Source organism: Lissotriton vulgaris, chromosome 3_1, assembly GCF_964263255.1.
Source record: "Lissotriton vulgaris chromosome 3_1, aLisVul1.2, whole genome shotgun sequence".
NCBI classification, from domain to species: Eukaryota; Metazoa; Chordata; class Amphibia; order Caudata; family Salamandridae; genus Lissotriton; species Lissotriton vulgaris.
In genome coordinates, this window is record NC_141689.1 from 1047513859 (window position 1) to 1047530171 (window position 16313).

General features: G+C 42.3%; 1 protein-coding gene across 1 annotated transcript in view; it reads right to left on the bottom strand.

Moving 5' to 3' along the window:
- Positions 1 to 16313, bottom strand: part of ADAMTSL1 (ADAMTS like 1) — a 796153-nt gene that overhangs the window by 88576 nt on the left and 691264 nt on the right. Inside the window, exons 23-24 of the mRNA XM_086961466.1 lie at positions 15105 to 15239; positions 2117 to 2329 (exon numbers count right to left, since the gene is read on the bottom strand). Coding sequence (XP_086817592.1) covers positions 2117 to 2329; positions 15105 to 15239 — 348 coding nt within the window. The remainder of the gene's footprint in view (positions 1 to 2116; positions 2330 to 15104; positions 15240 to 16313) is intronic.

Sequence of the window (16313 nt, forward strand, 5' to 3'; positions counted from 1 at the left end):
AGGTGAATTCTCCTTGGTGAGATACTGTGAAGATCGCAGTGGTGGATGCAGTTGGCATTGCATTATTTGTGAGAAGGAGGCTCACACCAAGTACAGAAAGAGCATGGGATTTTGAATAATTACTATTCAGGGCTCGATTACGATGTCGTTCATAAACTATTCCGACCGAATCAGTTTCAGAATAGTTTCTGAACGATGAGGGTTTTGCAAGTCTGACTGATCGATTAAGATGATTCCAACATCGTTCGGTCGTACTAGCATTGACTTCAATGGGAGCCTGTGTTCCGGATGAGAATAGAGTCTCCCATTTAAAAAAGGGGTGGTTGGGGAAAACCATGCACCCTGTGGCGGGCACCCAATGATGCTTGCCACAATGTTCATGGTTTAACAGGGGGGTCCCTTGGGTACCCCACAGGCACCAACCAGAGGCATACAGGTGAAAGGGGGCCTGCTATGGGCCCCCAAAGTCAGATTCCGACAGTCATTTCGAGTCGGGCAGACCGAATCGGAACAGCTGTTTGAATCGGTCTTTGTAATCACTCGCTCAGAAACTGTGTCCATAGAGCTGTGTGATTCAGCTCCGAAAGACTCGGCTGTCCGAATGCCTTTTGGAAACAATTTGGACAGCCCGAACGGCTCCTATGCATCGGAATTGGTCGGTTGGAAATGTATATGATTCGGTCGGATACATGGGTTCAAAATCGGATTCTGAGATTCCGACTCTGAGTCGGAGCCTTTACGACCGACATCGTAATCGGACCCTCAGTGGGAACCTGAAGAATGTATCACTTGGATGGAACTTATGTTTTAACCGTGTGAAGCTTGTTAGCTAGTAAAATACCTTGCCCCTGGCCATCTTAGCAGGCAGACATCTTTCCCTGCTCTTTTATCTTCTCCTAGAGTTACAATCAAGAGCAAGCACATTCCTTCTAATGTTGAGCTGAACCTTTATTTGTTTCTTCTTTCATTGCTATATTTGACGAAACCTGCCACTTCTGAATTCCCCCGACCCACCCACAAACTTAGCTTAACATTAGGGAGTTTCTTTTATGGAAAAGAGACGTCGCTCTGATTTACATATGTTACCTTCAATAACGCAATACCTGTATTTACTAAATTGGACTATTTGGATCATATTCATATAAACAGTATTCAGGCGAATTTTGATTTATAACTAATTGATTTGATTGGAGACTGTAACTTTACTAATTCACGAATAAGCCTTTATGCTTTGCAAACTTACTCCTCTCCTTTTTTACTGTGGTGAAAAATCTGCTTCACTCCCTTGCAATGTTACTGGGTTTGTGATTTCTGCCTCATCTGAGTGGACATAGCGGAGTCTCGAGTTTGCACTAAGTTTACATGGTCCGAATACCATCATTATGTATTCTGTTATCAAATCTGTGGAATAAACTGCCTCCGGGGACCAGCCAAACTTCAGCAGGCTTTGCCAGCATCCAGCTGTGTTTCAAATCACTGGCAACCCATTCATTTCCCCTGGAGTGTGTTTGTGTATAAATGCATTGTACAGAGATCATCCCCAACTGTTAGACCTGGTGAAAGGGCAAACAATCCAGAAAACATCTTGGGAGAAAGAAAGGTCAAAGCACAGACCCAGTAGTGAATCCCAAGTCCATTGTTGAAAACCATTTATTTATTTATTTATAATTACATTTATTGAGCGCGCAGCTACCCGGAGGTTTCCCGGCGCTAGGGCAAACTGAACGGTGAGAGGGAGGGAGAAGCATAAGATCATAATATTAGTTGTTAAAGAGCCAAGTTTTTATTCCCTTACGGAATTTCAGAAAGCACAATTCAGTGCGCAGAGATTGACACCATGGTGTACAATAGCACAAAACGTCTATCAATTCTTAAAAAAGAAAAAAGTGAAGTGTTAAAAACAGAAAGTGGATTGTGGTTGAGTATTCTTTTTTCAATCAAGATTTCTTTCTGGAGAGAAGACCCACAAGCAAGTTAACTCAACATTGCTTTATGATGATAGTACAATATATCTGTCCCATAACGCTGGTAATGAATCCTAGAAATATCTTGATAGGTGATTATAAAAGCCACAACATTTAAAACAATTTGTTAAGCAGGTGCACTCCATGCTTACCTTGCACCACCAGGGTAGTTCTTTGTAGAAGGGAGCCTGCCAGGTTTTCAGCCAAGCAGCTGTATTCTCCTTGATGCTCTTCAGTTAGGTGCAGAAGTTGTAGAATTTGTCCATCTTCCAAAATCTGAGGGTGTAAATCAGAGTCCGTGGTGAGTGGCTGACCTTCAAAAAGCCACGTGATGTTAGGCGTTGGATTCCCAGTCACAGGGCAACCTAAAACAAAAGATGATGATAGGTTAAAAGCCTGCTTTGTTGCTGTGTCCTTACATACTCAATATGTGTTGATGGAATACAATGAGCTGATTACCATGGAAGCATCAACAGGAGATACATCTAATGTTGATTCTGGCGAGGCCCCTAAGTTAATGGTTAATGGCCATTCCCAGGAATCTGTTGGCCAAGTCTTACTTTACATTCATTACTTACATCCTAGGCATTTTTTGTCACAACGTCAGTGCTCATCTACCTCTCTTTAGATAAGTTTTCCAATGTCCAACCAACTTCATAGAGGACATGGCCAAAACACCAGATGGTAGTGATTTTCAATCACATTTATAACATCAACCTGGATTTGAAGGGCCACACACATCAATTGTGCCAATTGCCAAAATCAGTGGTCCTGATTGATAATGGTATGCTCATTCTCGAGCAACATGGGCAGAAACTAAAATGCATGCATTTTAGGGTGTGCGTACACCTCCATATGTGACTATAATCCAATGGTATGTTCCATCCAAAAATTGCTTCATGTCATCATAGAGCAAAATACTTATTCCACTGACCCCAGAATGAAATTTCAAATGGCCACTGTTTTCTAACAACCAGAAATTAAAGGCATAGACAGTGTATTATAATAACTAGTGTGTATGCTGCTTTAGTAACGCAAATTCGGTTCAGACATTTTGCAAAGAAATGATGGTTTTCTGTGTTTCAGTTTTGTGTAAATTACTGCAATGGGTGCCAAAACAATCGATGATCTTGAATATTCTTAATACTCAAGGAAAGAAAAAAGCTAATATTTGTGAAAACATAGATACGGATTTTGTTACGCAAATGAAATCACAAAAAATACAACTGAATTGAAAAGATACTGATTTCAGTGTACTGACAGCCCAGTAACAAACATACAGTGAAATACCTGAAATCATCCAAGAAAAACATATGAAGAAAAGCTTCTGGGTGATCAATGATATCTGATATTATAGAACTCCGAAGGAATGGCTCCAATTGATACTGCTATAAATGCATCTGCAGTCAAGTCTAAGGGGAACGTGCTGATGTTTCAACCATGTGGTCATAGTCCGCTGGTCATCATCGGGATGGAAGAAGTTTAGTACTATAGCAATCTCTTGCAGGTATGCACTGAAAAATGGCAAAAATTCATCAATGAAATGTATTTTGAGGTTAGGATCACTAGCCTCTAGACTGGGCTCTCCAAATAGCACGAAAACGCTGTTTTCTCGTTAAGTTATTCACATTTATTTGCAGTTCAAACTTTTCAAACTCTGTTAGTAGATTAAATGTTTACTGTTTATATATCTTTCCAACATAATCGCATCTTATGTTGTATAAACCATAGTTGAGTTCATCCAAAACTTTCAACTTTTCACAATACCCAATGCATTTCGGGTCAAACAACAGCCATGACCCTTCGTCAGGGGTCTACATAAAGGAAAACAAACAGGACCAAATTAGTCACCCGGCCACGTAAACCACGATATGAGCACCTCGCTATGCCTTTCACAAACAAAGAAAACGAAAAAGATAGTGCCATAAGAACCCAACTGAACCCGAGTCTAACATTACGAGTCTAACTCAACACTACAAAAACGAGCCAAAGGAGGCTCCACCTTGGTGCTTATGAGCGGATCTACGCATTAGTTGTAGGCTGAAGTTTAAACACGCTAGCATAACTGTGCGCTAGAGAAAAACTTACGGGTTTGAACGCGCGTGGGCGCTTCAATGGATGTCTGCCGGTTAAGCACTATCGAATTAACTGCGTACTCATAGGAAGAAATACATGTCACGTGATCGCGGTTGCAACCAATGGCGTTGCAACACGGCGGTCACGTGAACTGAGTGTGTCAGCTTCAAAACAAACAGTACCTAGTGGACGCGATGCGTCAAACAATGCTAAAGCATGACAGAATCAATAAACAAGCATAACATTCATCATTGTCACCAGTCATCTTAGGTATATGAGAGCTGCATGCACTAGAAGGCACTCATCCTAAAGATGTTGCTACCGCTTGCATACTGCTGCACTTAAAAGTGGGCACAATAAGAAATGTAATCATAGCTGCCTGTGTCTCATAATATGTCCATAACAGCAGTCTATACTCGGATATCTACACGAGAACATAAGACAGTCAAACTGCTCATCATCATGGAAAACAAACTTAAAATGAGATGTTGGTGGATTTTCATTGATAATAGGGATTTAGATTTAGGGATTTAGAGGTGTTGGCCACAAATACTTAGGGGTTTATTACAATGGCGGGCTGCCAAAGTCCGCCCGCCACCGCAACGGCAAAAGGGACCGCCTGCCATAGGTGCAGCGGTCCCGCCATTCCAATTAGGATGCGCCCCCCACACTGGCGGGCGCATCCCACATTTTTTACATTGCGGCGGGCACCTGCTGCAATGTAAAAAATGCATGTAGTGCATTTGCATGCACAACGTGACAGGCACCGCACGGTGCCTGCCACCTTGTGCATGCAAATGCAGGAGGGTACCATAGATACCCCCAAGTGCACCCCCCAACATCCTGGGGGCCGCTACAGGCCCCCAACAGCGATAACCGCATGCCTTTCCATGGCAGCAACGCCGCCAAGGAAAGGCTGCTCTCCGCCTTCATCCTGATTTGGTTGGTGGTGTCTTACAGACACCGCCACCATATTGTGGCAGTTTTCCGCCCAGGTGACGTGTCGACAGGCAGAAAAGCGGCGGACGGTTTTTCCGTCCGCCGCAGACTCCCCCATCCATCCTAATGTGGTGGGGGTCAATCATGAATGGATGGCGGGCGGATCACCCCTGCCAGGCCGTTGGGGGTGATTCGCCCGCCATCCTAATAGGCCCCATAATGTCTATGAGGATTTATGGCCACTGTGAATTAGCACAACAAAAATAAAGGCAGATCTCACAAGGATCTGATCAACACACAGTAACTAAAGAAAATATGATGTACTGGGATTTATAACAGACAATAACTGCTGGAGATGCCATACACCACAAGCCACATTTCTACCTCTGGTGTGTCAATGCCCGCCGATAGTGAGTTATTGGGATATGGTATATGGCAGTTAACGTGATATTACACGACTGGAACCGAGGCGCGTGCCTCTGGTGTGCTTACTAGGTTATGCTAAAGAAGCTCCCCCCACAGATAGCTGCCTTCTTGACATACTGTTGTCGTTGGCAAAGCCTACAAACAGTGGCCATACACTCGGGCAAATACTCCACATCCTCAACCGACACCTGGGTAAAGGATATCAAGTTTTGTCAGGAACAATTGTCCACTTATTGTGAGCTAATGCCCCTCACATCCAGACCTAACGACATATAGTCTCAATGTCTGACCTTGCTAAGGCAGAGAGAGTTGGGCACTTCCACTCCACCTAACACACCTCAGTCTCCATCCTGAATTGCAGGTGCAACGCACACCAGGTTTGCAATGATGTCCAGTCTAGTGTGTTCATTAACGATAAACACTACCTGCTGTTGACAGGGGCTCATGTTTTGTACGCCACAACTGGATGCACTAGCGAGTTAGAAGATATATGTGAAACTATACCTAAATTCATGTTATGGCTTACTGTCCTCATATTTCTGCTAAGATGTGATGTCGGGTTAAAGTTTGCCTAGGTGACTCTGTTGCTTCCCCTGTTCCCCTCCCTATTGTTTTGGTTCTTTTTCGTTTTTTTTTGTCACTGCAATTTTTGCTGTTTTACATTACTATATAATTATGTGTAATATTGTATGGCTTTGAAATACCAATAAACTACATTTTAAAAAAAGATAAAAAGAAAATATGATGTACAATATCAGGAGATGTTACAAATATGTTACAAATATTATATCTAAATATACTCATGTTACACTATGAGGTAATGTGCTCTGTGCTTTACAACAAACTCCATAATTTGACTCCATAATTTGACTTTTTGTATCTTCTAAACATAATTTTACTACAACCAACAAACAGAATTTACTTTTTGTATCTTCTAAACATAATTCTACTACAACTAACAAACAGAAAAGTGATGAATCAATAAACATTTTGGGGCTGATTGCAAGCGCCCCAGCAATTTTGATGGGGCGGTTAATGGCCATTACAGCCCACTGGGACTCCGAGATCTGTGGAAAATCCATAAATTCTATGCATTTTTGCCAGGGATTTGAACTGCTGTGATCTATGTGGAATGAAGATGGAACACAGAACCTACACTGTAACTGCTAAGAAAAGCAGATGCAAGGGTCAACCATGTTCAAATTTCCAAACATAGGAACCAATTTGTGACATCCAGAGGGTGCTCTGACTGCAGTCAGAAACCATCATTCTAATAGAAGTGTCCAAGGGTCTACTTAAATCCATGCTCGGTATGAGGTCTGATGATGAAGCGTAGGCCAATCTGTTCTGAGTTACTTCCCAGCATGAGGGATTACTTGATTTGTGAGGATAAATATTCAGGATCTTCGGCGGAGACTCTTAGACTGTCCTTTCCAATTGAATCCATCTGCTCTCCATGTGGGAGGCTCATGATATTCTTTTTTGTAGAGGAGGATTGAGAAAGCTCCTTTTGCTGATCACCGCAATTTCCAATATTGTGAAGGCGCATGCTGGATGTGCCCTGTGTGATTTTGCTATGCACAACAGAACCCTTTGTTTTTATTTCCTTCCATACTATGCACCCATACAGGCCCATTGGGAAAAATATGCAATGTCCAAAAAAGCTTGGTATAAGGCCATGCCGGCCAAACAGTCATGTGCACTTTGCATGTTCTCTACTGGGCTGTAATGCACATCCTGGGTGGAGAACATGCACATGCTGTCAGTTTCCGTCTGAGCGCCGAACCATCGCGCTCAGACCAATCACAAAGCTGCTGTCATGGTGACAGCAGCGCCGTGATTGGCTTTGGGGCGCCTGGGTGCTGCCGGAAGCCAGAAGAATGTCTAGGAAGAACACGAGGCTGAGGCTGGTTACCGGAAATGAGCAGGTAAGTCATTTTTTTCTTCTTTCAAACCCCCGCCATCATTACCTACAAGCTGCCGCTGCCTGCCCTATTTCTTCAGGATGGCACAGAAAACCTCCATCAGAGTCAACGGTATGGAAAGGTTTACACTGTCAGAGTGGTGAATGCAAAATGCAGCACACATAGAAGTAGGAAATCGTCATTATTTAATGATTGTTTATGTGCGGGAAGGGACACCTTTCTGCACATAAACAATCCTTAATGGCATTTTTCCCTTTCTGTGTGTGCTGTATAATGCACCTAAAGGGGCCATATTTATAAGGGGGCGTTAAGCCACAAAAAGTGATTTAACGCCACTTTGTAAATATGGAGAAGGGCATATCACCACCAGAATGTCGTTGAAAGTGATGTTCTGGTGGCGATATCAAGTTGTATGTATGCCCCATTGATGCATACATACACATGCTAAAGACATAAAAAACACATATAACTTACCTTCACTGCAGTCCGAGAGGGAATTCTTGGAAGTCCCAGGAGGGTTGGGACTGCTGCCTTCCCTCAATGGGGCCTTCCCTCAGCAGCTGAAGGCAGCAGTCCCTAACTCGTCACAGAGTGGGATGTGGTCAGTAAAACTGCTGACCCCACCCCACTCTGTGACAAGGTGTCAGTGAAATCACTCGGCCCTAGGCACTTCTGGGCTTAAAACTGAAGCAACCAGGTTCGAGTCAATCAGGGCCGCTCTTCCTCGACATAAGGAGGGGGGACTCGAGACACTTTTGCCAGCCCGAGGAAGTCACACGCACAGGGCTGTGAAATCTGCAGCCTGGCAAAGTTCAGCTCAGGCAGCCAGGAACCTGTGCATTTAGCGCATGTCTAGCTCCTGGCTGCCTGACATGAACAAGAAGAGTGCCTGTCATACTGACTTGTGTTCAGCCTGACAGACATTCTTCTTCTCTGTAGAGAGGAGAGGAAGTGTGGTACCTCAGCCCATACAAATGGGCTGCGGCTGAGAGAACACCAAAAGGACTTCTGTGGCTCACCACATTAGACGTGTAGGACCAAACTGTCTGGAAAAAACAAGGTTCAACAGAGTAAATGATCTTACCCTCTTACGAAAAGCAACCTCAAATGATTGTGTTGATGCACAGAAGCCAGTGTAGCATTGCCAATACTGGGTACATAAGTTGGTATTAGCTAGAGCAGTGATACTCAAAGTACGTCCGGGGCTGCATGTGGCCCTCCTAACCTTTACATGCATCCTCTAGGTCAAACAGAATAGCTGGGCTGCTGTTTACTGGAATCAAAACCAAGACAGGGTCTGGGCTCACTGGCAATAAGGACAAGCCTCACCATCAATTAACTATAAACCAAAAACAGTACCAATATTGCCACACTACTTCAACTTGGACCAAGGATGATCACTCGAATCACTGACTGAAACAGTAACTCTCGGGAGATGTTTTGTCCGGACTAAATCCAATGAGTTTAATTACTTTTACATAAAGAGCATCATATCAATGAGCAATTTTTTGTTTTTTAGATGAACACTTATTTCACTCCACATAAGTATGTCGAATAACGAAATTAAACAAACAAAAAGACAAAACTATTTAGCGACAAACTTTCAACTTGCATTCAACATTCATACAGACCAACAAACTGATATATATACACATATAGCCATTATACAAAAATATTTACAACATCAATTTTTAGAAAAACATATATAGAAAAACATAGCATCGGAAATCAGCAAATAAAGAGTTTTGGTATGCTTGAGAGTCAATCGAGAATTCCTAATGCTGGGTAGAGGAGGTCTACACGTTTCGATGACCCCTTGTTGTGGGGAAATCTCGTCAGGACCAAGCGCCTGTGAATGGAGAACAAAATTGGGTCAACCATGGGGACCGGACTCTGCCTCTCGACGCTACAGTGGGGGTAAGGGAAACTAATCCTACCTTTCAGTTGCTGGGTTCTCTTTTGAAGGTAAAACTGTAACAAAAACATAACCTCTTTTAGCCTCTACTTCAAAAAAAGCATTAGCACTTTCCTGATTGTCACATTCATTCGTTAATACTCACATAGTTTTACGCATGTTGCGATATAAACAAGTCTTGGTGTCACCAATTCGGGTGGAAGTGGAGATCTACAAGAATAGAAGGACTAGTCAGGGTGCATGGTAATTAAGCTGGTGGCGGTGGCCGCTATCGTTGGAACGGGAGCTACTTACATTTATCGTAGCGTGGAGACGGATGGGGTGCTGTTTCCCGGGTAGCACATTGAAACGCCTCTTTGAATTTTTCGGTTCCTGAAAGGAAGGGAAGGCTCATGTCAGGTCTTCAGTGGGAAGACTATGAATGGTGGTTGTATTCTGCCACGGTGTTTCGATATACCTGTAAGGTTCTAGTACGCTGAGTCTATCGGGGGGTCCACGCTCTTCGGTCTCTATCAATGAATGCAGCTGCCGGCACCATCCAGTCGGTGTCTCTGATCTCGTGTGTCCTGGTTTTAACTCACTTCCTGGTTCTGGGGATTGTGGGGATTGTAGTTTTGGAAGTCCGTCGTCATGGAGACGATGTGTGTTTTCATTTGACCTTGTGTAGCCGGGCTCACGGTCTGCGCAGGAAACCGCAACCCGAATGTGTTCATGTATCTTTAATAGATCTTAAAGTATTTATAAACGGTAAATCTCAGAGAGTTCATTAAGACCATTTGTCGCTGTATTAAACTTGACTATAAGCATGGCTTCATTGCGGGATAATTTCGCCTCAATGTCAACACCTCTGGGATCTTTTTCAATTTTCGCGATGACTGTCCATTTTAGATCCTCTAATGTGTGTTCATGACTGATCCAATGGTTCACAAGTGGGGCAGTTGTCACTTTCTTTTTTATCCGTGATTTATGTTGAGTGATGCGGCATCTCACCTCCTGACTTGTTTTGCCGATGTATAACTTGTCGCAAGGACATTTTATGCCGTAGATCACGTATCTCGATTTACAGTTCGTGAACTTTTCATGTTTCCAGAACAATTGTTTATGTTGGAACAAGCATCCTTCTTCCGTACTTGCACAACATATGCAGGACCTGCATTTGTGATGTCCCTGGATAGGTGGCAATCCTAGCATGGAAAATTCACGTGTGGCTCAACACAAGAACAGAGGAAATCAAATTCAGCATGAACTTTTCGAAAGTTAAAATGTCATTCCTCGACGTCGAGGTATATCCAACAGATGAAGGCTTGGTGACGACATTATACAAAAAATTGACAGACAGAAATAAGGCTTTACATTTCAATAGCAATCACCCGCGAAATTTAAAAGAAAACCTCCCCTTTGGACAGTATTTGCGGATCAAGAGGAATTGCCATTTCAAAGACGAATATATGTTCCACGCTGCTAACCTGACAGACAATCTAGCGTCAAGAGGCTATCCCATAAAATTACTAAGAAGAACAATGAAGAGAGTTTGGTGGATCCCCCGAGATACACTACTAGTCAAAAGGACAAAACCAACTCTCAACAGGATAGTATGTGTCTCCACATTTTGCCCCAACTCGAATCAACTCAAGAAAACCATCTTACAAAATTGGCATTTAGTGGAAAATGTGGATGAGACACTAAAAGAGAAGCCATTATTTGCCTTTAAAAAGGACCAAAGCGTTGCCAACCATCTAGTCTGAGCAGCAATAAAGCAGAACCTACCAACAATTAGCACCATGCTAGGATTGCCACCTATCCAGGGACATCACAAATGCGGGTCCTGCATATGTTGTGCAAGTACGGAAGAAGGATGCTTGTTCCAACATAAACAATTGTTCTGGAAACATGAAAAGTTCACGAACTGTAAATCGAGATACGTGATCTACGGCATAAAATGTCCTTGCGACAAGTTATACATCGGCAAAACAAGTCAGGAGGTGAGATGCCGCATCACTCAACATAAATCACGGATAAAAAAGAAAGTGACAACTGCCCCACTTGTGAACCATTGGATCAGTCATGAACACACATTAGAGGATCTAAAATGGACAGTCATCGCGAACATTGAAAAAGATCCCAGAGGTGGTGACATTGAGGCGAAATTATCCCGCAATGAAGCCATGCTTATAGTCAAGTTTAATACAGCGACAAATGGTCTTAATGAACTCTCTGAGATTTACCGTTTATAAATACTTTAAGATCTATTAAAGATACATAAACACATTCGGGTTGCGGTTTCCTGCGCAGACCGTGAGCCCGGCTACACAAGGTCAAATGAAAACACACATCGTCTCCATGACGACGGACTTCCAAAACTACAATGCCCACAATCCCCAGAACCAGGAAGTGAGTTAAAACCAGGACACACGAGATCAGAGACACCGACTGGATGGTGCCGGCAGCTGCATTCATTGACAGAGACCGAAGAGCGTGGACCCCCCGATAGACTCAGCGTACTAGAACCTTACAGGTATATCGAAACACCGTGGCAGAATACAACCACCATTCATAGTCTTCCCACTGAAGACCTGACATGAGCCTTCCCTTCCTTTCAGGAACCGAAAAATTCAAAGAGGCGTTTCACCGTGCTACCCGGGAAACAGCACCCCATCCGTCTCCACGCTACGATAAATGTAAGTAGCTCCCGTTCCAACGATAGCGGCCACCGCCACCAGCTTAATTACCATGCACCCTGACTAGTCCTTCTATTCTTGTAGATCTCCACTTCCACCTGAATTGGTGACACCAAGACTTGTTTATATCGCAACATGCGTAAAACTATGTGAGTATTCACGAATGAATGTGACAATCAGGAAAGTGCTAATGCTTTTTTTGAAGTAGAGGCTAAAAGAGGTTATGTTTTTGTTACAGTTTTACCTTCAAAAGAGAACCCAGCAACTGAAAGGTAGGATTAGTTTCCCTTACCCCCACTGTAGCGTCGAGAGGCAGAGTCCGGTCCCCATGGTTGACCCAATTTTGTTCTCCATTCACAGGCGCTTGGTCCTGACGAGATTTCCCCACAACAAGGGGTCATCGAAACGTGTAGACCTCCTCTACCCAGCATTAGGAATTCTCGATTGACTCTCAAGCATACCAAAACTCTTTATTTGCTGATTTCCAATGCTATGTTTTTCTATATATGTTTTTCTAAAAATTGATGTTGTAAATATTTTTGTATAATGGCTATATGTGTATATATATCAGTTTGTTGTTCTGTATGAATGTTGAATGCAAGTTGAAAGTTTGTCGCTAAATAGTTTTGTCTTTTTGTTTGTTTAATTTCGTTATTCGACATACTTATGTGGAGTGAAATAAGTGTTCATCTAAAAAACAAAAAATTGCTCATTGATATGATGCTCTTTATGTAAAAGTAATTAAACTCATTGGATTTATTCCGGACAAAACATCTCCCGAGAGTTATTGTTTCAGTCAGTGATTCGAGTGATCATCCTTGGTCCAAGTTGAAGTAGTGTGGCAATATTGGTACTGTTTTTGGTTTATAGTTTACTGGAATCAGCACTAACATTATAAAATATTTTAAATAAACAGGCAAGCCCTTATTTAGAGGTTAATTAAAGTTAAAGAAACGCAATAACTAGGTTTTCCTACACCTTGTGACTTTAGGAAAACTTTCATTTTTAAAGACATCTCACAGCAACCATATAAAAATATGATAAAGTCACTTCAAAATTCAAAAAGTGTACTTCATTAACATGCAGAATAGTTTCACCATAGTACATCAGGCTATATCAGTGCATTGAGAAGTATTTTTTTAAAAGTGATAATTTGCAAACATGAATTTAGAAACATTCATTCTCAGACCCCAACCTGACAATGCTAATAGTGAACTAAGAGGCAAGTCAGTTGTTACGTGCACTCTTTGGGTGGCCTGTGTTCCTTTTGTACATGAGCAACATTATAGTTTATTAAATGAAACACTGGAGAAGGTTTTGTACAGCGAACAACCTGAAGTCATGTATTTCACGGTTCTCTTATATGTGGTAATAAAACAAAGAGGGAAAGGGAAATAAAACAATTCCCTGGGATCACACAATTTGCTAAAGTGGAGAAGCCAGGATTAATCCCAGGTTTTCTGGTTTGACATTGTGCAATTCAGCCACTAGATGTATATGCTGAGCTTCCCCTACACCCACCTTACCGCCATTCCACTCCGCCTCAACAATTTATCCCCACCACTCCTGACTGCCACCATGCTGGCATCAATGTAGCCCTCGGTCACATCACAGACCAAACTGTTTGCCCTTGGGAAAATGTTTGCAAGCACCCTTGAGCTAGAGCAAGCCGCAAGGTGAGCAGCAATATTGTGTAACCGACTGATCACATACTTTGAAGTGAGCCAAGACATACAAAATGACGATACTGAACATGTAAAATCACTAAAGAAGTAGGTACAGTATAAAGCAGAGATTTAGAAGCTAAGAGAAGCACCATCTACAAAAGTTGAAGTTGAATAAGCCACAATTTGGAGATGGTTTCAATTCATGGCAGCAAAAAAAAGATTATCGACAAACTCTATCTTCAAGTTTCCTGGTTATAACTGTTCGAGGACATTGGCACACCTCAGGCAAATAAACATGCATCCAAAGAGGTGACTTCCCACCACAGAACAGGAGCTCTGCATTGCTCCCATTGTCCTCAATATTTAGCTTACATCCAAGCACAGTTGACAAAGAAGACCGCATTGTGATAGAATACTGGGTGGTACACCTTTAGCCTTAAACGGAATCTGGGTGTCATCTGTATATGTGAAAAATTGAGTCTAAGATCAGGACATTGTGGCAAAGGAACAACTTTAATGAGTGTAGGACTCAGGGAAGAACCCTAAAGAAAAACACAAGTAGTGCCACTTGCTGAGAATGACTGGCGAGTGAGGAATTTAACCACGTAAGAGCTGTGCTACCAGGACCCAGTGCCACCAGGACCCAGTGCTGCCAGTGGACCCAGTGCTGCTAGTGGAGATCGACATGGTGTGATCACTACTGTCAAAAGCCACTATACAATTTAGTAAAGTAACTGCACAGGTACCATTTTCATCGAGTCCCTGGTGTGGCTCATCCAGTGAGGTAAGGACAATAGATTCAGTGCCCCTTCCATGACCAAGCCGCAAACTGTGGAACGCGATAACCCACCTTCTAGTCTCCACCTACCCAGATAACCAAATTGTTCAATCATTTTGCCTTGCTCCATGAAGGTTGTACGTCCACATAGCATCTACAAAACAAATCGTCTGACTGTAGTATAATGTCACAAATATTGTTTACAAAAATATTATCATGATAGGTGTAAATTTGATATTATTAACTCCAAAGAGGCCTATTCACAAATGCATGTTTGAGAATGTGAAGTAGTACTCCCATAGTACCACTTCAAGCACTCATAAATGCCTTTGGAAATTGACTGCATATTCGATAGGCAAGCCCTAAATTAATGTTTCAATTTTTGTCACTTCCTTTTTAATGATCACACTTTTGGCACACATGAAAAGCATTTTTCATACTCGTCTATATTCCAAACTATGGATTAAATTCACAAACTCATGTGTGAGTACAGGAATAAGTGCTCCTGTAGTATTACTTTATGTATTCCTAAATTCCTTTGTGAATTGGCCCCATAATTTATGACAGATGATATTCTGAAAACAATATTCTGGTACCATACCTTCGTGGGTGCTCCCATAGAGGCTAATCTGCCATATATAACAGTGATATAAAACAATTGATGTTTACAAAAACATACACAGAACCAGACCTACCATTGTCCATAGATAGGTCCTTCTTTTGCCTCTTGACTTACCTATGATCACCGCACTCCCGGGGATCAGGACCAGTCTTGTCCCCAGAGGTGATGTCAGCACAGAGGGCAACCCTGGTCCCATAATCGAGAGGATCGCTGCCAGCTCTTCCAAACCACTGGGGGCTTGTGGGGGATCTGGTGAAAAGAAGAGTAACACTGAGCAGTGACGATGTAAGGCATTTTGAAGAGGACACAGAAACTGTCGCTTTAGGCCGCAGGATTATCGAGGACTAACTCCGAACCCTATTTCAGAAACTTCAGTCTCGTCCAAATACCAACACCATGTTGAACTATTTTGATTATTCAGTAAAAACAATGTATGCAAATGTTGCCTCCATTCAAGTCACAAGAAGGTTTTCGATTGTAGAACCAATGCTGAACATACAGAACCCACTTTTTCATATAAATCAGTGTACCTTATCCCAAATAAATTACAAGCCATAAACCTACATTTCTTTAAAAGTATGGACTGTTTTTATATTATCTTTCATACTTTTATAATAAAAAATGGAGCAAACTGATTTATCCTTAATCATTGTCCATCTTTTACATTTGCAGAGTGGAGAGAATCTATTTTCTCTACATTCCATCATGTAGACAAAGACAAGAAGAAGGGAAAATAGGAATCACGTTATTCCATGGTTGGCCTGGTGCAACTAAGGTGCAAATGCGTTTGCCCTCTTTTTTAGAAGCAGTGCAAAGTTTCTATTACACGATCCCTGTTGTAATGAGATGATATCAACATTTCCCTGTCAGATTGTTTCATGAGGTTTTCTTTAATACAGAGTTCCTCAGAGGCACAATATTTACCCTACAGACACAAGAAAAGATCATATGAATCCTGAGGTAAGACCTTCTCACCCTCTCATTATTTCGAGGTAAATGGAACGCATTCTTTTTTGGGCTTAGAAATGGCAAAAGTGTGATTTTATGTTCTGTAGAAGAATAATCAGGAGCGGCTCGTGCCAGTGAAAGGAGGTGGGGGATTGGCGGATGGATGGGGGGTGAGGGAGATAAATACAAAAAATAAATAAGAACTTACCTGCAGCTATCGCCTTTCAGCGTTGTGTTGCACTCTTCCTCACCTCTCCTCTTTATTACAGGCAGGCAGATGCTCCCAGACTGCACTGTGGCCAATCCTTAAGCTGCTCTCAAGCAATTGAGCAGCTTCAGGATTGGCCTGAATGCCAATGATTTGCACTCCAGGAC